The 23,311-nt window shown below is 41.4% G+C and overlaps 1 protein-coding gene across 1 annotated transcript in view; it reads right to left on the reverse strand.

Moving 5' to 3' along the window:
* nars1 (asparaginyl-tRNA synthetase 1) overlaps positions 1-23,047 on the reverse strand; it is an 89,394-nt gene extending 66,347 nt beyond the window's left edge. Inside the window, exons 1-6 of the mRNA XM_048602028.1 lie at positions 22,900-23,047; positions 16,210-16,292; positions 16,057-16,122; positions 11,535-11,627; positions 7,495-7,584; positions 2,386-2,464 (exon numbers count right to left, since the gene is read on the reverse strand). Coding sequence (XP_048457985.1) covers positions 2,386-2,464; positions 7,495-7,584; positions 11,535-11,627; positions 16,057-16,122; positions 16,210-16,292; positions 22,900-22,945 — 457 coding nt within the window. The 5' untranslated portion in view covers positions 22,946-23,047. The remainder of the gene's footprint in view (positions 1-2,385; positions 2,465-7,494; positions 7,585-11,534; positions 11,628-16,056; positions 16,123-16,209; positions 16,293-22,899) is intronic.
* Positions 23,048-23,311: the final 264 nt, after the last annotated feature.

Raw genomic sequence — 23,311 nt, forward strand, 5'->3', positions numbered from 1 at the left:
ATGCTGCTTGGCCTGCTGTGTTCATCCAGCCCTGCACCTTGTTGTCTTGGGTAGGGGGTAGGCAGGTTTTACTAAAATAAGGCAGGACCTAGCAAAAGTAGACAGGAAACAATGGGAAGCATTCCCAAAGACACTGACGTGTGCAGGCCCAACATGTTCCCTTTGGGGTGACGTGTAGGAGCAACAAGCCCAGAGAACCCCCTAAGTCTAGGAATATCCAGGACTGGAAAAGAAGGGAAAGAGATGCTGTTAGCAGGTGCAAAGACACCAAATCTACAGAAGTCCTGAAGGAATATAGAAAGTGCAGGGGGAACTTAAGGCGGCAATTAGGTGGGCAAAGAGGGTCATGAAAAAGAAGGGTAAGTTTGGAGAGAATCCCAAAATATTCTAAAAGCACATTAAGGGTATGAGAATAAGCAGGGAAAAATAGGGGGAAATCTGTGCATGGACATGAAGGACATTGGTAGAGTATTAAATATTTGTCTTTATTCAGGAAAAGGAAAATGTAGGCACAGCATGAAAAGCCGATAGATTAAGAGATTCTTCAGCAGTTTGATACAGGGAGTGAAGAGGTTTTGTAAGTTTTGGCAGGTTTAAAAGTGGACAAATCCCCAAGGAGTTTGATCCTCGGTAGCTGTGGGAGATAAGGGAGGAAATCACAGGGACCCGATCCAAATTTTTAATTCCTTTCTGACACAGGTGCAGTGCCAGAGGACTGGAGGACAGCTCATGTCGTTCCACTTTTCAAGAAGGGTTGTAGTCATTGACCAGGAATCTACAGACCAGCAAGTGGTAGAGAAACTTAGGGAGAAAATTTCTGAAGGAGAAAGTTCATCTCCATTTACAGACTGAAGGTTTGATCAGTGATAGTCAGCATGGCTTTATCAGAGGGAGGTCATGACTAACAAATCTGTTTGAACTTTTCCAGGAGATAACCAAGCATGTAGGCAAAGGTAGTGCAGTTGATGAGATTTATAATGATTTCAGCTAGTCGTTGAACAAGGTCCCACACAGGAGACTGATAAAGAAGGTAAAAGTACATGGGATCCAGGGTATCTTGGCAAAATGGATCCAAAATCACCTTAGATCCAGGAGACAGATGCTGATGGCAGCGGCTGTTTGTGTGATTGGAGGCCAATGTCCAGTGGCATACTACAGGGATCAGTGCTGTGTCTCTTGTTGTTCATGATATATATAAACAATGCAGATTGGAATGTGGAGAGGCGTGATAAATTAGTTTGTGGATGGCACGAAAACTGGCTTGGTGATTAACAGTGAGGAAGGAGGTCTTAAGTCACAAGAAGATATAAACAGATTCATCAGGTATGGAATTTAACCCTGCTAAGGATGAGGTGATGCACTTTAGAAGTAGTAACAAGACGAAGGAGTACTTAATGAATGGCAGGACACTGGGAAGCTCTGAGGAACAGGGGGCACAGTTGAGGCACAGATAATGAGAGCAGGAAGGTTATGTTGGAGCTGTGGAAATGTTTGGTTAGGCCACAGCTGGAGTATCATGTGTAGTTCTGGTTACCACACTATAGGAAGGATGTGATTCCACTGGAGAGGGTACTGAGGAGATTCACCAGGATGTTGCTTGGGATGGAGCATCTGAAGGTACAAAGAGATGCTGGATAAGCTCAGGTTTTTTTTTGGAGCAGAGAAGGTTAAGAGGGGACCTGATCGAGGTATAAAAGGTTATGAGGGGCATTGACAGGCTGGATAGAAAGCAGCTAATCTGTTTAATTGAAGGGTCAGTAACAAAAGGGGCAAATTTTAAGGTGAAAGGCAAGAGGTTTAGAGGCGACTTGAGAAAAACATTTTTTTCACCTGGATTGACAGAATGCCCTGCCTGGGAGGGTAGTTGGGGTGGGGAACCTCATAGCCTTTAAAAAAATACTTGGATGAGCACTTATTGTCATAACATTCAAGGCTATGGGCCAAGTGCTGGAAAGTGGGAATAGTGTAGATTTAGCACATTTTGGCAATTGACCAATAGGCTGAAGGGCCTCTTCTGTGTTGTATGATTCTATGAATACCAGTTTGTCCAGGAACATTACAGCATATGATGGGACCTATCACAGGGCAAAAAAATTTCCTCTAATCTTTTGCTGATGGAAAGAGGAGAACTAATAAGTGTTTCAATAATGCTTCAGAAAAATATTAAAAGTTCATCACTGCTCACTTGGATCTAAAGTTTATGAGCTTCCAGGTACCAAGTTTCAATACTACAGTTTAATGAAGAAAACCTTCATGCCAAAGATGAAAGGACTGGAGCCCAATTATAAATATTATATATAGAACAGCGTGTGCTTGCAAAAGCAACAATTCTTATCCTCTATCCTAGGCTAATATGCAAGTCATTCCAAAATGTAGAATACAAACCTTGTCTCCGTAATCTGTGGACCCAGCCAAAGATCTTCACTCGTTGTCCTCTATGCGCTTCTGTGGCTCGGATTTTTATCTATGAAATTGACAATAATAAAAGAAATTAAACGGTTCAATGAAAAAAATATCCAATTTAGACTCTCAAACTCATAACCTCAATAAAAAGTTATTTGGACTTGCAGTTACTTACTGAAGGAGAAATAGAACAAGAAAAGTTCAGCTTGAGAAGTGGGACATGAAACATGTAAAGTTAGGAAACTACTTGCTGCTGCATGTTCCCAGGGTTTTTTCAGTTTCAGGACACAGCACCATCAGGGACATCCAGGAAATAATGAGCCTGAATTGTCAGCATTATTGTTTCCTCTGATTAATGAAAAAGTAAGATGCAGTGAACTGGTACACCAAAATGGCCCTTATCTCATGTTGATGGCAATTTATGGCCCAGTTGCATAGTATTCCTTAAATTGTTGTGGTCCACGTTTTGTAATACGCTGACCATTCCCATTCAGTAAAGCCAATTTTCATGCAAATCTGGTGCTCAGCATTGCATCTGCCCCACTACCCAAAACTAGCTCTTTGCTTCCTACCCATACTGCAGATCTCACCTTATACCAACCTTACAGTTCATTAGATCCTGTACTACAAAAGCGATGCCTTGAATGTTATCAGGAATTAAATCCACCCAACACATTTACTATTGTAACAATATCGAAATTTCAATGTTACTATCTGTTCATCATAAAGAACCAGATTCTGCTTAACATTGATGCAACTCCATGCAAGCGTCCCCTATAATGCATTTGAAGTGCAACCTGGAAGCTCTGTCCAAGGTATGAACAACAAGACTTTCTCAGCAAAACAAAAACACAAATTAAGTGCAAAAGTTTACCACGCAATCCTTCAAACCTGCTCTGCCATTTGGTATGATCATGGCCGATCCTCTAGATCAATGCCATATTCACATTTTCTCCCCATACACCTTGACGCCTTTAAAATCTAAATTTCTTGAATATATCCAGTGACTTGCCCTCCACAGCCTTCTGTGGTAGATAATTCCACAGGTTCACAACTCTGAAAGATTTTTTCCTGACATCCAGTACTAAATAGTCTATCGTGCATTCTGAGTGAAGACTTGTTTTTCCTCCCATCTGTACTAAATAACCTACACATATTCTGAGACTGTTTGCCTTGGTTCTACCCTCCCCAAACAGGGAAAACATCTTCCTTGCATCCAGTCTGTCTCGGCCTGTTAGAATTTTATATCTTTCAAACAGCTCCCTTCTCATTCTTCCAAACGGGGTCAATCGAACCAATCTCTCCTCAAAGAAGGATACTGCCATCTCTCATATCAGCTTACAGAACCTCCTGTGAACTTCCTAAATGGTGAATTATCCTTTGTTAGCATGCTGTTTCCATGCTGTATGACTGAGATCAAAACTGCATACAACACTCCAGGTGTGGTCTCACCAAGGCCCTGCATAACTGCAATAAAACATCTCTAATTCAGAACGCAAACCCTCTTGCAATGATGGCCGATATCCAATTTGCCTTCCTCACTGCTTGCTTCATCTGCCTGTCTACTTTCATTGATTGGTGTACAGGACAATGGCGACTGGGGCTCATTCCTCAATGGAGAGTGGTTGATCTCTGTGTGATGGGCTATGTGTAAACAAGGGTGACCTTTAAAGGGCTCTTGTGGTGCAATGAAAGTGCCCCTACCTCAGATTCCGGAAGCCTGGGTCAAGTCCCACTTGCTCCAGAAGTGTGTCATAATACATCTGAATAGGTTGATTAGGAAGTATCTAATTCCCAGTACTGTTTGAAGTCTATAGACAGTTCCCAACATTTTTTTCTCCTTTTGTGTTTCTTATCTCCACCCATAAAGATTCTGCATCATGATTTTCTGAGCCAGTATCTTTCCTCACTTTCATCTTTCATTATCAATGTTACCCCCACCTTCACTCCATTTTTGCCTGTCTTTCCTAAATAAACAGCCAGCCCCTGGATGCTCAGTTCCCATCCTTGGATAGCCTGTAGCCGTTTCCATAATCATAACTATATCACAAAATCATACCATAACCATTTATATCTATTTGCTCTGCTAACTTATCCACCTTATTGCGAATGCTCTGTGCATAAAGAAACAAAGCTTTCAGACTGGTCTTTCATCTTAGCTTTATTTTGCATGATAGGCCCATTTATTTTTATCCCATATTTTCCTTCCACTTTTGCCTCTTCGCTTTGTCTTTTGTTCCTACCCTTGTTTCTCCCTATTTTTGCCTCCTTGATCAGATGCCCAGCCCCCTGCCATTCCAGTTTAAATCCTCCCTGACAGCGTCATTAAAAAGCACCAACAAAAGGACATTAGTCCTGGGTCTGCTCAGTCCTCCTTCCCAAGAACTGGGCCCAATATCCCAGGAATCTGAATCCTTCCCACCTATATCATTATTCCATGTATGTATTCATTTGGTATGGCCTGTTGTTTTTACTCTCACTAGCACATGATACTGGTTGTAATCCTGAGATCGCTAACTTTGGAAGTTCTACTTCATAACTTACGTCCTAACTCTCTATAATCTGTTTGTAGGACATCGTCCGTTTTTACTTTTTGTGTTGATACCAATATGTACTACGACCATTGACTATTCATCTCTCTCGTATCCCCTCCCACACCGTTCAGAATGCCCCACAGATCCTTTGATGCATCCTTGACTCTGACATGGGAAAGGCAACATACCATCCTGAGGTCTCTTTCTTAGCTGCAGAAACAACTCTGTTCCCCTTACTCCTGAATCCTCCGTAACAATAGCTCTGCCATTCTTCTTCCCCTCTTGTTTACCACAGCCATTCATGGTGCCAAGGTCTTGTATTCTGCTTCTACTCCGAGAAGTCACACTCTCCAACAATATCCAAAACTCTATATCTGTCAGGAGGAGGACAGCCAAAGAGGCTCCTGCACTACCTGCATTCCTCTACTCTGCTTGGTTATCACCCATCCCCTCTCTGCCTGTAAATAAAATAATACAGATGCGCTAGTCTTTTTCTTGAAGCCTTTCAAGGAAGGAAATGAAACTTAATGTTTGGAGCAATAATCCTTTCACCTGTCTCTCCTTCTCGTTATATGTACACTTTATATGTTCTTCCTCATTGCTTGTCCACCTCAAATCCCAACCTTAAGCACAGGAAGCAGAATCAGAATAGGACCACATGGCCTGTCAAGCTTGACTCCACCAAGCAATACGATTATGGCTCATCTAAAGCTTCAATCATGCTTTCTCACCTGCTTCCTATATTCCTCAATTCTTTGAATAACCAGATATCCATCCATCCCAGCCTTGAAAGTATTTAATCAAGAAACATCTAAGCCCTCTGGGGTAGTGAATTCCAAAAGTAGAAACTTTTGAAAGAGTTGATTTCTCCTTATCTGAGTCCTGATGAATCAGCCCTATATGCTGCTCCAAACATGTTCTTATGTTTAGAATCCCTGAACAGTGGAAACAATCACTCAGCATCTACCCTATTGAGCCCCTTCAGAACTTTGAACACTTCAATAACATCACCTTGCATTTATATAGTAACTTTACCTCAGCAAAACATCGAGTACTTCACACAGCATTATCAAACAAAATTGATATAAAATTGTATTGAGAATATTCAGATTAACTATCATTTTGGTCATCTAAGAGATAGTTTTTAAAGGGTATTGTAAAGGAGACAGTCAGAAGGATATAAGGAAGGAGAGGTATGGAACAGAGATTAGCACCTAGATAGATGAATGCATGGATGCCAAAAGGCACAATTAAAATCAGGGTTGTATAAGAGGACAAAATCGGAAAAGCAGAGGGGAGGCTACAGAGCTAGGAGAATATTTGCTTCCATTGCCCTCAGTCTGATAAAGCAAAGCATCTAAACGTTTCACAAAGTGGGCTTTGCTCCTCAAAGTCCTAACTAATCATAGAACAACTGCTCATCTTCGCTCTCTCTCTTTCTCAACTCCTCCACACAAAACACTTATGACTTTTGTTATGGACCAGACCAACCATCCCCCTCAAAATATATTAAGAAGACAGCATAGACCCTGATGTTTTCTTATTTTAAAGGCAAGGTCCATATGTTGCATTCCAGATGCAATTCAACTGGTCAATAACTTATTCCTACAGTATAGTTAAACCACAAAAGAAAGAAGGAATTGGAATAACTTAAGTCTGTTGGAAAACTTAACAGAATAATAGATTATTTTACTACTAAACAGTAACTTCTAATTTAGTAACATCCCATAAACACCTCCTTGAAAAGACAAATAACAAAGATTGTCTCACATGCAACTCCAGCAGCAGGAAGAGAACCCCCAGCTTTTAGCTGTAACCAAGAGAAGAAAAAACATGGAGAGAAAGCAGAGAGAGTAGCAAGGAGAGATGTACTGCAGCTTCCACCCAGCTTCAAGACCCAGCAACTGTTACTGAAAAACTAAAACTAAAAAGTCTGGTTCTATGGGAGCTTGACTCTCTCATTCAGGCTGTTTGTATTGTTTTAACTTGAAAAAAAGCCCAAGGCGTCACAAGCTGTTTACTTTAAGGGCTTTCAATAGACAGCTCACCTCTGCCTTAAAACCTATCATCCAAAAAAAGGACAAACACCCCTCAAAGCCATAGTATTGTCACACTTTCTACACTAACAGGTCATACCCACCAAAATATTCTTCCCAGTATTCCAATATCAATAAAATCCCACTCTGTCCAATGCTCCCAGCATCATCCTATAGGCATTTTGTAACCACATCATTGCAAAGATAGCTTTCAAGAAAAACAATTGATATTGATTTTCTGGTGACAAAATTACCCTGCAAAACAACTAAGTTACTACCTTCTGAGCTTTCCCAGCAAATTCTGTTTTTGCTCCTAAGTTACTACTTCATGGAGTTGAAATTATAAAGTGGGACATACACACAGCTTTATTTGCTTCTTCACCCCTCATGAAACAGAGGGTTAACCAACAGTACATCAACAATGGCACAAACCATTTCTTATTCAAATATTATATGCATTATTAACTCATTGCACATTAAGGTTGATGCACTGTCAATTTGCAATTGATTTTGCCCATTACCTCCTGTGGTTCTCCAAGACTAACATCCAGTTTAACAACTATCTTTTTGGCCTCTTCCAAATTTTTCTCTCGCCGTAATGCGTCTTCCAGCTGTTTGAAAAAAAAAGTAGAGCTTTTAAAGTAAGATCTGTTTGTCCAGGAAAAAAAAAAGCAAAATGTATACCCTGCTCCTAAAAAGTTAGCAAATACCATTAAGTCCACAGAATTTGCAATTCACTCCAACACAAGCTACTACAGTTCTACATATTAAAGAGAAACTACTAAGAAACAGATGATCCCACCCTAAATGTCTGCCCTGATGTTTACATTTCACATCTCAACACATTTCATCTACCATACCTCATTCTTGCCCTTTTTTACCTCTGTTCTCTCTTAATACTCATTATGAAAGGGAGTCGGTTAGTTCAGTTAGCAAGATGGCTGGTTTGCAATGCAGTGTCTTGCCAAAACCATGGATTCAGTTTCCACATTGGCTGAGGTTACCATGAAGGACATTCCTTCTGAACCCCTCACCTCGCCCAAGGCATGGTGACCCACAGTTAAACCACCAGTCACCTCTCTCTAAATCAGAGAGCAGCCATTTGGTCTGGTAGGAGCATGGTGACTGTATCTTGACTTTATTAATAGTTAAATTTTCCTTTGAAAAGCATTGAAAGGTATTTACCTCAAACACTTCATATGGTTGCAAATCACTGAACAATGAAATTTCTCCTCACTTCCCTATAATTTATTACTGTTTAGTGTTTCTACTTACAAGAAAATTGATCTCTCCAGAGATATCCTGTCTAAACAATTCATAATCTTTAAGCTCTATATCTGGTCTCCCTATTGTCTTTTCTAAAGAAAAAGGGATCCAACCTGTTTAAATCGCTACCAATGTGGGTAAATCCCTCAGTTTTGGTGCATTCTAGGCATTGTATTGCATTTCTCCAGTTTTTCTCATTCCAATCTCAAAAGTGCAACATAAATGTTGAAACTAACTCAAATTTCAACCCAGAGAGAAAAATTCCAAGACATCAAATTATTCATCAATTTATTAAGTGATGGCCACAGGGAAACTGAATTAAAGAAAATAAATTTTCTAGTGAAGTGCCACAATACTTCAACTCAGACAAAAAACTAATTCAATTTCCCCATTATATTCATCCTAGCAGCCAAGGAACTACCAATAAACACTGACTTATAAAAGAGTTTTGCAGTGTGGACATCTGTCAGAAATAAATTCAAATTCATTTAATCCAAAACCTGCACAGCTTTAAGGGGAGCAATAACTCATCCCATCAGCAGGAGTTGAATTGAAGCTAACACTAGCATTGAAGTATTTTTTAAACTCAATGTTTGGTTTAAATTAAAACCATTGATTGTTATTTACTGGTGGCAACTCACTTTATCAGCAGATTGTAAAACTGCTAACGTGACATCCTTATTCAAAAAGGTCAGGAGGCAAAACGTGGATAAAGATAGGCCAATTAGCCTAACATTAATGTTGGAAAAGTATGCGAATCAATTAAACAATAGCAGAACTTTTGGAAAATCATAATCAAGCAGGGTCAGCATGGCTTCAAAGAGAAATCAATGTCCAACCAATGAGAATTTTTGGAGGAAGTCCAAAGCAGAGTGGATGGGGGGGGAACAAGTAGACGTGTTGTATTTGGACTTCCAGGTGTTCACTATGGTATATCACAAAGGCTAAGTCATAAGACAAGAGCCCATGGTGTTGGGCATAGTATATTGGCATGATAGCGTATTAGCTAATGGGCAGGAAACAGTGAGTGGACAACACGGGGATCTTTTTTCAGGTTGGTGACCCATGACCAGAAAAGTTCCAATGGGGATCAGTGCTGGGACTGCAACTGTTTGCAACATATCTTAATGACTACTAGGAAGGAAGGAAGTGAATGTACTGTGGGCAAATTTGAAGACATCACTAAAATAGGTGGTAAGGCGGGTTATCAGAGGGATACAAACCATTTATACAGAAATATTTATAAGAGGGCAAAAAATTGACAAATGGAGCATTATGTGGGAAAACGTGAAATTGTTCATTTCATAAGGAAGAACAAAAGAACAGAAGATTATAGAAATGAGGAGAAACTGCAGAAAGCTGCAAAGGGACTCGGTGGGGGGGGAAGGGGGGGGGGCGTGGGGGTTCATATGCACAAAACACAGAAGCTAGCAGACAGGTGCATCAGGTAGTCAAGAAGGCTAATGGAACGTTAGTCCTTATTTCAAGGCAGTTGGGGTATAAGAGAAGGGATGTCCAACTGCTACTGTACAAGGTGCTGGTGAGACCACTTCTGAAGTACTGTGAGCAGTTTTGGTCCCCTTATGAAAAGATAATTTCAAAGGAGGCAGCTCAGAGAGGATTCACTAGGATGGAGGGATTGTCTTATGAGCAAAGGTTAAAACAGGTTGGGACTCCATTTGTTGGAGTTTGGAAGAATGAGAGGTGGTGATCTCATTGAAATATGTGGGATTCTTAAGGGGCTTGACAGGGTAAATACTAAGAAGGTGTTTTCCCTCATGGGAAAGTCTAGGACCAGAGGGCATAGTTTCAAAATTAGTATTAAAGACTGAAAGGAGGAGGAGGAATTTCTTCTCTCGGAGGCTTTTGAGTCTTTGGAACTCTGTGCCACAGAGAACTGTTGGGGTAGACTTCGAGTATAGTTTTTTTGAAGAAGGGTCCCAACCCGAAACGTCAACTTTCCTGCTCCTCTGATGCTGCCTGGCCTGTGTTCCTCCAGCTCCACACTGTTATGTTTAACTCCAGGATCAGCAGTTCTTACTATCTTTGAGTATAGTTAAGCCTGACATACAAAGATTGTTGATCAGTAGGGAAATTGAGAGTTATAGAGAAAAGGTCAGAAAAGTGGATGTCAGCAATGTCTAATGAGCCATGATCCTACTGAATGATGGAGTAGGCTTCAGGTACCAAACAAGCTGCTTATGAGAAAGGGTCACCTCAACCCAAAACCTTAACTCTGCTTTCTCGCCACAGATGCTGCCAGTCCTGCTGAGCTTTTCCAGCAATTTCTGTTTTTGTTTTTGAAGGCACTCCTGTTCCTATTTCATATGGTCTTAAAAATCACAGATCAAGTCCTACTCCAGGGACTGAGACTTGAGGTCAAGAGCAAATCTGACACTCTCGTACAAGACCGAGTACAGCACTCAATACCAGGGCTGCTGTCTTAAGAGTGAAATGTTAAACAAAATTCTCCCCTCCCCTCCCAAAACGACAAAGATCACATGATATAATATGAACAGCAGCAAGTTCCCTCAGTGCCTTTGACAGTATTTAGCTGTAATTTGAGAAAGTAGGCACTAAAGTGGAGGGAAAATGGATATTGGTTTTCAGCTCTGTGAAGATCCGACTTTGTTGTCCTTTTGGAAAAACAAACCCATTGTACAAGAAGTCATTAGATGAAAAGTTAAATGAAGAGTAAGCCACTTTACAAGATAACTGCCAATGTATTTGCTGACTTGAGATTTACAAACTAGTGTGTGAAAGAGATGTGATAAATGTAGTATAAATGGAAGGAGGATCATTTCAAACCTGGGCCCAGAACAAGGGCACACATCAGGGCCCACTAAACAGGACACAAGGCATTGGGAGCCCACTGTGCTTGGCTTGGGTACCTGGGCTGGCCCAGAACTAGGGCCTGTGATTTCTGCCTTTGAACCCATGGTATGCAAAAGTTATCCATACCAGTTCTTTCCTTCATCTCATATGTGGGTCTGTTGCAGACAAAATGATACAAGATTTAATGCCGATTATCAGTAGTTCCATTACTGCATTATGAAAACACGAGGATGAGAGACAATTTGCTACATGACTCTCTATCTATCCTATTTGTGTATGTTTCCATGTTATTCTTTGAATGCGTAGAATGGTTCTTATATTGTACCTCAAAAGTAATTGGAAATACCTTGACGAAATAAAGTGCCAATCAAAGGTAAGCACTGAATGAATTCAAATTCTGGATGTCACTGCAGGAAAGGTGCAAATGAGAAGTGGAGAAATGAATAAAGATCTTTCTTACCTCCCGTTTTTCTTTTGATTCGTTCTTCATTTGATCCCGTTGCCAGAGCTTTCTAACACTTTTCATCTGTGATTTTGATATAACCTCCCAACGCTTTTAAAACAAAATGAAGATGCAAAACACAATCTTGTAGCTATTATGGTAGTACAATGATGTCACCAAAAGCAAAAAGGAAAATCTCCAGTAGTTCAGTCATTGAGAAGATCAGAAACAAATCAACAACTCGTGGGTTGACAACAATTATTCTAGAAATGTTAGAGTCTGTGATAAGAGCCTTAATGGCAGAGCACTTGGAAAATAACAACAGGATCAGGCAGTCAGCATGGACATTTACGAAAAGGAATTCATGCTTAACAAATCTACTGGAATTGTTTGAGGATATAACTGGTAGAGTTGATAAGGGGGAGCTAGTGGATCCTAGTTAAACTTTCACAAAGTTTTCGATAAGGTCAAGAGATTAACATAAGAGATTAGCATGAAAAATTAAAGTGCATGAAATCTCAGTAGTGTACTGAGATGGATCGAGAACAGGTTGGCAGACAGGAAATAAAGTATGAATAAATGGGTCTTTTACTGAGCAGTAGGCATTGACAAGCTGGGTGATGGAGGGATCATTGTTCGAACTCCAGCTGTTCATAATATATACTATTGATTTAGATGGGGGAACAAAGTAATATCATGAGTTTGCACAGAACAAAAAGTTGGATGGGTGGGTGAGTTGTGAGAAGGATCAAAAGATGCTTCACTGATTTGGCCAGTTGAGTGAGTGGGAAAATGCATAATTGTGAGGTTATCAACTTCAATAGTAAAAACAGGAAGGCAGATTATCTTATTGGTATAGATTGGGAAAGGGGGTGGTGCATTGAGACCTGGGTGTACGCGTACAGCGGTTGCTGAAGGTAAGCATGCGGGTTCAGCAGTCGGTGAAGAGGCAAATGGTATGTTAAAGGTATGAATTTCAGAGATGAAAGGTTTGTCTTAGGAGTACAGATTGAGCAGTTTAGGCCTATACTTGGTGGAGTTTAGAAGAATGAGAAGAGATATAATTGAGAAATTTAAGATGCGAAAAAGAACTGACAAAATAGACACAGGGTGTAAGTTTTTCCTAGATGGCCAATCTAGCATGTGGAGTTGATGCTGGGACACTGAATAAATTTGAGATAGACCGACTTTTTAATGAGTAAAAGGTTAAAATGTTATGGGGAGCATAAAAGAAAGTTGAGTTGAGGCTGAGTTGAGATGAGATTAGCCATTATCGTATTAAATAGCGGAGCAAGCTTGAGGGGCTAAATTGCTCATTCCTGCTCCTAGTTCTTGAATCCTCTTCCTATGAAGAAGATGAGAATAGGAGTACAGGTACAGGGATGTCATGCTCCAATTGTACTTGGCCTTAGTGAGACCACACCTGGACTTACTGGGCACACTTTTGGTCTCTTTATCTGAGGAAGAATGTTCTAGCTATTGAGGCAGTGCAACAAAGGTTTACCAGACTGATTCCTGGGATGGCACGACTGACGATAAAGGGAGGGTGGATCAGTTCCTGCTCCTTTTTCTCTGTCCCTATTCCCAGCAAGATGTAAAATTTTTCTAATGTATAACTTTCATCCAAATCAGTGTGGGGTTACTGCAACTTCAAATATTTGAATGTCTTTACATTTCTATCATGCCCCCTGAAGGCATTTCTCCCATCACTGGGCAAGTTATTCAGCCCCTTGGCTAATATTTTGCAAACATGGTTCAAATAGATTTGAATTGAATAAAATATAGAATGAGAAACTAGCCATAGAAACACACTCAATTGTCGCAAAAACCCATTTGGTTCACAGATCTCCTTCAGGGAAAGAAATGTGACATCCTTACCTGGTTTAGTGTGCAGGTGCCTCATGCCTACATGCGAGCCACAGCTGGGGAGTCATCTCTTAAGTGCACTCTAAAATGTCCTAGCAAGCCATTTAGTCGCTGGGCAATTAGGGATCGGCAATAATGCTGGCCTTGTCACAACATATACGTCCCATGAATTAATTAAATTAAAAAAGGAGGTAAAGCCTCTTATAATTTGTGCACTAAAAAGCCAGAAACATATTGGTTAATTAATCCCTTCTAATTTCAACCTGTTTTGGAGATAGATATCAAAACTGCAATCAATGATCCAGAATTGATCAAGAAAATGACAGCATGACTTATTCTGACTTGTAGTTCAATGGAAAAGTGTTCAGATACAGGTTCCCACCAGTATGCCTTTTAAACTACTTCTCAATGACTGGCTGATTTCAGGAACATAATTATGTGAGCATTCACAAGCATCTTTCACCACCAGTAGTGGAGACGTGGAATTTTGCTTTGATTCCTGCACTATTATGTCTCCAATTTCAGTTTAGATACCTTGAAATTAAAAAAAAAAATCATTTTAGCTGGACCAACCCCACTTGTAATGCTCGACACTGTTTCAAAAGGAAAAACTGATGTGTCCAGGTTGGTTGGCTCGCCGAGCTGGTTTGTTGTTTTGCAGACGTTTCGTTACCATGCTTGGTAACATCCTCAGTGCAGCCTCCGATGAAGCACTGTGTTTTCCCATCTGGTTTTTAAAACTCTGGGGTCGGTCGAGAAGGATTGCCTCACTTGTGGGTTTCCTTCGTAGTAGAATACATATGGGGTCGAGTTCAATCTGTTTGTGAATAGCGTGCTTCGTGGAGTGCCATGCTTCCAGGAATTCTCGTGTTCGTAGGACCGCTACGACCACTGGGCATCAGAGTGGCACACAAGCCCACGTTAACCCTACGACAACTGCTCACCCGAGCTAAAGACCCACTCCCCGCCATGGACAGGACCAATGTCATCTACAAGATCCCCCACAGAGACTGAGAGAAACACTAGATCGGACAAACAGGAAGGAAACTAACAACAAGGGTACATGAACACCAATTGACTACAAAAAGACACGACCAATACTCACTCATCTCAATCCACATGGACAAGGAGAACCATGACTTCGACTGGGACAACACCAAGATCCTGGGACAGGCTAGGCAGAGACAAGCACGAGGATTCCTGGAAGCATGGCACTCCACGAAGCAAGCTATTAACAAACACGTTGAACTCAACCCCATATATATTCTACTACAAAGGAGACCCGGAAGTGAGGCAATCCATCTCAACGGACCCCAGAGTTTTAAAAACCAGGCGGGAAAACACACCGACGCTTCATCGGAGGCTGCACCGAGGACGTTACCTACCTTGCGATACAAGAAACCAGCTCGGCGAGCCAACCAACTTCAACACCCACAACCCGAGCTATAGATCTACTCCAAAAACTTACTGATGTGTCCAAGCAGGACAATATTTAATAGACTATTAATTAAATCCCCACCATTGTAATTTTAGTGACATTACTCCTATAAGTGCCATTGTTTGTGCCCCATAGGTTTCCTAAATTTGCTTAAATCAGAGGGTTTCAAGAGAGTTTTATGGTTTTAAAGGTGTAGGTTACAATCCACAAGGTTTTGGCTAAGTTAAGGATTAGACTGAAGAAAGGTCAAGCTAATTCAGGCCAAAGGAGAAGCACAGATTATCAAATGTATGTATCAGTAGTTCCTTAAATAACTGAAATTCCTAAACAAAGAGTTGGAAAAAAAAGGGAGTACTATTTGCAGACATTTAGGCACCATCTTAGCTTTGTCAGTTAAGGAACACGACAAACAGCGCCAAGGTGAAACAAGGTCATCACTAAGAAACATACAAAACCCAAAGTCACATCCAGTTTTCTCACCAAGCAAAGAGACTGTTCAATTTAATACGTATATTATCCATTGGTCAACTTTCATTTTTGGTTTATTCAATGTGTTGCAAACAGAAAGCGAGTTTCAGCCTGCCATTTTATTTGTTGCATTATGATTAAGCAAAGCCAAGCTCGTGCAAGAGTCAGAACTTTTAACAACTTCATCTTTGTACATAAAGGTGATTTAGAATGTATTTGCTTATCACAAAATTATTTTATTTTAATTCTAAAACACCAATACAGAACCTAATAAAATGTTTAAATCACATTATTACAGTTTTTAATCAAATAATGTTGTCTTAAGATTTAATTTTTAATAACTAGCAAAAAAAAACTTGTCATACTTCATTCAGTGTTCAGAATCATTTGGTCCATCAACTGAAATTGTTAATCACAATCTAAAATGATGTTATTTTATATAAAAATAATATACATTAAATGAAAAATATAAGACACATATAGCTTAAAAATTAATTACATATTTGTGTTGCCCTTCAATTAATTTTGGACTTTTCCAATATATAATTTTCCACATAGAAGAATTGTGCAAGATGCATTAGACTTCCTACATTTGCAGCCTCTCACTCAAAACAAGATTACAGAGCAGAAATCAAACATGAAACTTTACGATACTTGCTTCCAGGACAGGATACCACCATTTAAGCAGCCTCTATACCCTACAAAATGATCTATTTTTTATTTAAATGTTGATGAAAAACACATTTTTAAAAAAGGATTTGTATTCACCTCATTTTTTGTTTGGGAATCCACATAAATAGTTGGGAACGGTTCCTTCCCTGCCACTTGTAAGGCCTACAAAAGGAACAGAGTCAGTTCATAAACTATATGTATTTTCATTAAATAATTGATCTCAATTTCTGTTACTGACTGAAAGTTTACCCGAAGAGCTGTTTTAAATGGCTTGTTCTTTGTTCCTGTTCCAGTTTCATCATCTCCTTCACGATTAGAGACATACAGTTCAGCTGAAAAATGTTAAAATTGAAAATCTTATTTCTGCAGATGCAAGCGTTAGAGGTCTTGTGGAAAAAACTGCCTACATTTATATAATGTTCTAATCCATCCTCACAAAACACTACAAAGTGCTTCACATGCCAAGAACTATACATGCAAGTATGTTTAATTTGATGCACTATTTCACTACATTGCGTCTTTGCTGATTCATTAAATTATAACGATAGTAATAGGAGAACAGCAGAATTATGAACCAGTTATGCTGTTCACCAGCAAATCAAAATTGAAAACTATCACAACAGTTTGAACTTAAGTATTATGTTCCAAAATTGCACGTTTGATGGGTTAAATATTTCCTCTCTTCTCTTCCAGAGACATGCATTTTCACAGATATTAGCAATGCTTTAGTTCTTTGTTGAAGTGTCATCTTCTCAAGTGCTAACCTAGATATCTAAATCGTTTTACTGCCAGTATTGCTGTAACCAATGAATCCGAACAGGTTGAAGATTGAATCAGAGATCCTTTGGTCTGTCTGCTTCCGTTACTCACCCACTGCCTTTACAAACTGAACCTTCAAAGGGACAATTAAAAAAATACTCCAAAATTCCCCTGTGGTGGTACCTAAAATCTTTAACACCACAGCTAAATTCACTGTGCCAATCTAGTATTGTTTTACATTAATATTGTTACTTTTCCACCATCTGAATGTACTCTCGAGGTGACATGCTGAATGTCAACAAGCAGCAGCATGCTTTGTTCAAATCTACATTATTAGAGTGGCATGATGGCTCAGTGGTAAGCATCGCGGCCTCACAATGCCAGGGACCCAGGTTCGATTCCACCCTCGGCCAACTGTGTGGAGTTTGCACATTCTCCCCATGTCTGCGTGGGTTTCCTCCGGGTGCTCCGGTTTCCTCCCACAGTCCAAAGATGTGCAGGCTGGGTGGATTGGCCATGCTAAATTACCCGTAGTGTTCAGGGATGCGTAGATTAGGGGGATGGGTCAGGGTGGGAAGCTCCGAGGGTCAGTGTGGACTTGTTGGGCCAAAGGGCCTGTTTCCACAGTGTTGGGATTCTATGAATTATAGTTTCCAATAAAACGTTTAATCAACAAGTTCTCTCTCTTTTCAAACAAACAAAGAAAAAAAAAAGTTAAGCCATATCTGAAGTTGGCTATTGCACAATGCTTCTGCTTTTTAATTCAATTAAATTCCCTAGCTTCAGTGGAGGTAAAATTTACACAGGCACTGTCTATTTCTATGACCATATTGTCTACGGCAGTAAATTGAGTTTGAGAGAAAGATCAACTCACCTGATGCCACAATCTCACCTATTCCCCATAGGCCTGTAGATATTCTTCCTCTTCAGTTAATAATCTAACATATCTTTGGGAAAGCCATACTTCAATCCACTATCACAAGACCCTTAGTGCATCCCAGAACCTAAACTATAGTTGCGTGCAAACATTTTCCAAAACATGTAACTTCAAGACCTTTACCTCATCTTAAATTGGTCTCCACTAATTTTTGACCTGTCAATGACAGCAGTTTCTCCCCATATACTTGGTTAAGATCATTCATCATTTTGAAAATCACTATTAACTCTACTCTCAAACTTTCCAAGATATTCCAAACAATCCATGCTCCTCAAGTTTCTCAACTCTGAGCAATTCTTAGAAGACTTGCCTGAACTGTGTCTAAATCTTCACATCCTTCATGAAGTGTGCACCCAGAATTGTACACAATACTTCACTTGAGATCAAACCAGTGGTTTATAAAGGTTTGTCATAACTTACTTGATTTCATATTCCAACATCTATATCTAAAGCCCAGGATCCGATGTCGCTAATTATTTAATCTACCTGTCCCATCACCGTTAACAATTTATGCACATGTATCTACATGTCCTTTCTGCTACTTTCACCTTTAGAACTAAACTCTTCCGTTTCTATCGCCTCTAAATTGTAGTTTCTATCAAAGCGTATCTCACGTTAAATTTCATCTGCTACATTGGTAGCTATTCCACTAGCCTGAACATCCCTAGTTCAAGACAGTGGCAGGGTAAGACATTCCAGTTGGAGCTCCTCTGCTCGCCAGTTCCCTTTCCTTCTCCTTTCTCTACCCTCTCTGCAGTATTTATTTTTTCCTTCCCCCACCCAACATTTAACTTTATCCCTAACTGAGGAAAGGAGTCAGGTCGCGACCGGAGACCAGGCAGGAGCTGAACACACGGGCCGCGTACCACAGTGGCAGTGGATCCAGCATGGGCCAGAGCAACGGCAGCAGATTGAGCACGGGCCAGAGTCGGCCATTTTGGTGGCAGTGTAAGCAGATGAGGCGGCTGTGGTCTTGGGTCCTTCCGGGCCCCAATTCCTGGTGTTCAATGATCGATTCAGCGGCGATAGCAGGCCCTTCTCCCCTCCTGGGTGTCCTGGCATTGGGAGCAGCGTCAGTAGCGCAGCTCCTCTGGGCAGGACTTGGACTGGCCTAGACTCCAGGCTGTGGCTGGGCCCAGGTGCTTGTACCGTGACTGAGCATTCTAGGCACATTTATGTAGATGGCCTCCTCCAGTGGTCCCCAGCATTGCAGAAGGCAGGTCTTCAGCCAATTCAAATCACTCCACGCGATATCAAGAAACAGTTGGAGACGCACTGGAGACTGCAAGGGCTACGGGCTCTGACAACATTCCTGCAACAGTACTGACAACTTGTGCTCCAGAACTTGCTGCTTCCCTAGCCAAGCTGTTCCAGTACAATTACAACACTGGCATCTACACAGAATGTGGAAAATTGCCCAAGTATGTCCTGTACACAAAAAGCAGGACAAATCCAACCCAGCCAATCGCCACCCCATTAGTCTACTCTCGGTCATCAGTAAAATGATGGAAGGTGTCAGCAACAGTGCAATCAAGCAGCACCTGCTCAGCAATAACCTGCTCCATGACATCCACTTTGGATTCCGCCAGGGCCACTCAGCTTCTGACCTCAATACAGTCTTGGGTCAAACATGGACAAAAGAGCTGAGTTCTAGATGTGAGGCGAGGGTGACAGCACTTGACATCAAGGTTGCATTTGACTAAGTGCACCATCAAGGAACACTAGCAAAACTGGAATCAATGGGAATCTGGGGGCAAACTCTCCTGTGGTTAGAGTCATAGCTGACACATAGGAAGATGGTCATGGTTGTTGCAGGTCAGTCATCTCAGCTCCAGGACATCTCTGAAGCAGTTCTTCAGGGTGGTATCCTAGGCCCAACCAATGATATTCTCTCTACAATAAGATCGGAAGTGGGGATGTTTGCCGATGATTACACAATGTTCAGCACCATTTGTGACGCCTCAGATGCTTAAGAAGTCCATGTCCAAATGCTACAAGATCTGGGCAATATCCAAGCTTGGGTTGACAAGTGGCAAGTTACATTCGTGCCACACAAATGCCAGGCTATGACCATCACCAATAAGAGACAATCTAATGCCATTCCTTGACATTCAATTGAGTTATAGAGAATGGCTGGATTGGCTGGGACTTTTTTTCCACCGGAGCATAGAAGGATGAGAGGCGACCTGACAGAAGTTGATAAAATAACAAGAGGAATAGATAGATTTGATGGAAGTTGACTTAAGATGGGGAATTTCAAGTCTAAAGGGCACATTTTTAAGATGCAAGGAGAGAGATTTAACAAAGACACAAGAGGCAAATTTTTTTAGACAGAGAGTAAAAGAGGACTGCTTTGTCCTGGATGGTGTTAAGCTTCGAGTGCTGTTGGGGCCGCTTGATTGGTACTACATCCACAAGTATCCTCCACCATCAATACTCCCTCAATACTCAATACTCAGTAGCAGCAGTGTACCATCTACAAGATGCACTGCAGATATTCACCAAAGATGCTCAGACAGCACCTTCCAAACCGACAACCACTTTCATCTAGAAAGACAAGGGCAGCAGGTATATGGGAACACCACTAACTGCAAGTTCCCCTCCAAGCTACTCACCATCCTAACTTGGAAATATAATCACCATTCCTTCACTGTCGCTAGGTCAAAATCCTGGAATTCCCTCCCTAATGGCATTGTGGGTCAACCTACAGTTCAAGAAGGCAGCTCACCACCACCTTCTCAAGGGCAACTAGGGACATGTAATAAGTGCTGGCCAGCCAGCGATACCCACATCCCACAAATAAATAAATTTTAAAAAAAACATGATTTTGTTAACGTTTGCTGCACCATAAATATTTTCTAAAAGGAAGTGTATCCAAAAATAATACCTTTATCAAGTTGTTTTGCAGGGTTAAAAACTCAAGCAAATGCCCTTGAAATGCTTCCCAGACTTGGTAAGTTTGCAAACTAAAAAGTGCATGAAATAATTTCACTCCTTAGTATTAAAAATATAAAATTAACTTTATTTTTTAATTCAAGCAATAAGACAGTTGGCAAGACCAATCTTTTGTTACTGATTTTCAACTACCCTTGAGAAGGTGGTACTGAGCCACCTTCCTAAACTGCTGCAGTACATTTGGTGTAGGTACACTTGCTATGCTGATAAGGAAGGTAGCTCAAATGGCAGAATCTGATCCGAGCATCAGTGAGCAGGTTATTGAGATAATATAGCTTTGTAAAATTAAGAAATTCCTCAATTTGCAACATTAGAAGAAAAAGGGAGATATTGAAACTCGTCAGCATCAACAAATAGTCATTATTTCAAGAGTATAGCAATTCAGAAGTAAACCAAGTCATAACTTAAGAAATCTGAAATCAATTCTTGCAGATCTGGAATCAGAAGGAATTTTTAAAAATTCATGCTATGACAGCATCTCTGGCAAAAGCATCACACGCTTTCTGTCATCTTCAAACTTTTCTTTAATTCAGTTGTGGGATGTGGGCATTGTTGGCTTGCCTGCATTTATTGCTCATCCACAGCCACCCTTGAGAAGATGGTGGTGAGTGGCCTTCTTGAACCACATGCTGTAGGTTGACCCATAATGTCCTTAGGGAGGCAATTCCACAATTTTAATCCAGCTGATCTATTTCTAGTAGGGATGGTGAGTGCCTTCGAGGCAAACTTGCAAGTGGTGGTGTTCCCATATACCTGCTGACCTTTTCCTTCCAGATGGAAGTGGTCGTAGATTTGGAAGGTGCTCTCAAAGGATTTTTGGTCATTTTCTGCAGTGCACCATATAAATAGCACACACTGCTGGAACTGATTGATTGGATGCTTGTGGATGCAGTGCCGATCAAATGGGCTGCTTTGTTCTGAGTAGTGTCAAGCTTCTTGAATTTTGCTAGGAGCTGCACCCATCCAGGGAAGTGGGGAGTATTCCATCACACTCCTCAGTGGGGAGGCGATGGCCTAGTGGTATTACTGCTAGACAATTAACCAAGAAACTCAACTAAATTTCTGGGGAAACAAGGTGCAGAACTGGATGAACGCAGCAGGCTAAGCAGCATCATAGGAGCAGAAAGGCTGACGTTTTGGGCCTAGACCCTTCATCAGATGAAACGTCAGCCTTTCTGCTCCTATGATGCTGCTTAGCCTGCTGTGTTCATCCAGCTCTGCACCTTGTTGTCTCGGATTCTCCAGCATCTGCAGTTCCTACTATCTCTGATTAAATTTCTGGGGACCTGGGTCCAAATCCCTCCACAGCAGATAGTGGAATTGCAATTCAATAATAGGTGTCTGGAATCTACTGATGACCATGAAGCCATTTTCAAAAAAAACCCCACCTGGTCCAGCTGGAAATCTGCAATCCTCACCTGGTCCAGCTGGAAATCTGCCATCCTCACCTGGTCTGGCTTACATGGGATTCAGACCCACAGCAATGTGGTTGACTCTCAACTGCCCTCTGAGCAGCTGTATCAATCGCTACAAAATTTCAAAGATATGAAACCAGACAGATCACCTGGCGTTGACCTAGCACTGGAATACAACTAATGCCAGAAAAAGCCCGGTCAACCCTGCACAGTACTCCTTACTAACATCTTGGGGTTAGTGCCAAAATTGTGAGTACTGTCTCACAGACAATAAAAATAAAATAAAAGTAAAAATAGAAAATGCAGGACACTCACTCTCAAGTCTGTCACACCGGAGAAAGAAGTAAAATTAATCTTTAAGCAGAACTGAAACCTGGATTCTTGCTTGCTCTCTCTCTCTCCCTCTCCCTCTCCCTCTCCCTCCAAATAACGACGCCAGACCTACTGTCCATGTCCAGCACTTTCGCTGATTTCAGACTACTCACTGGCTTCATCCATTAAGGAATACCACTTGCATAAAGGCTGGCTGAAATAACGTCCAGTGCTACTACTGAGTGAAAAGCACCGTTTCTATAGTTTTGGTTTCAGTTTTACAAGTCTGTCTGCGTGTGGAACCAACGATGTTCAGGGCTGCGGCACAAGAGGGATGGCAAGACACATACCGCACAGTGTAGGACATTGAGGAGTCTAAGAAATCCGCCCCACAAATACCTGGAGGCATCGACCACCCACATAAGGTAAGGATGAGCCTCCAAGCCCAGGCCACCAGGGAGGAAGAGCGGCCATGCCCACCCAGCCGCAGCCGCCTGGGAGGACACCCATTCAACCAGGATTTGTCCGCTTCAGATACACTCCACAAGATTAGCCACTTACCCAGTGTCAGCTTCTCCGCCTCTTGATTAATATCCCCGAAAGACATGTTAAAACTACACCCTACCAAAACACCACGATTAGCCCCTCTCTCCGACTCCGGCCGTCAACTACCGGCGTTTGGGGGGAGGGGACACTGGGACACACCCATCCGGCGCCGAGCTCGAATCTCTGATTGGTCAAGAGCGGGGATCAATCAGGACGCATGCGTAAGACCAGGCCCCTGCGGTTGATTGCATCAGGCAACGTCAGTGAGTCAGCGCTGGATCCGGGGGGCGGGGCTGGAGGCGGGGCTAGGAGGGATAGAGCAGTAGCGAATTACTGCAGCAACTGGAATGTGTAGTGAAAACAAACATCGCCGGATACCACGAGACAACAAGGTGCAGGGCTGGATGAACACAGCAGGCCAAGCAGC

This window comes from Rhincodon typus, chromosome 1 (genome assembly GCF_021869965.1).
Source record: "Rhincodon typus isolate 14 chromosome 1, sRhiTyp1.1, whole genome shotgun sequence".
Lineage (NCBI taxonomy): Eukaryota > Metazoa > Chordata > Chondrichthyes > Orectolobiformes > Rhincodontidae > Rhincodon > Rhincodon typus.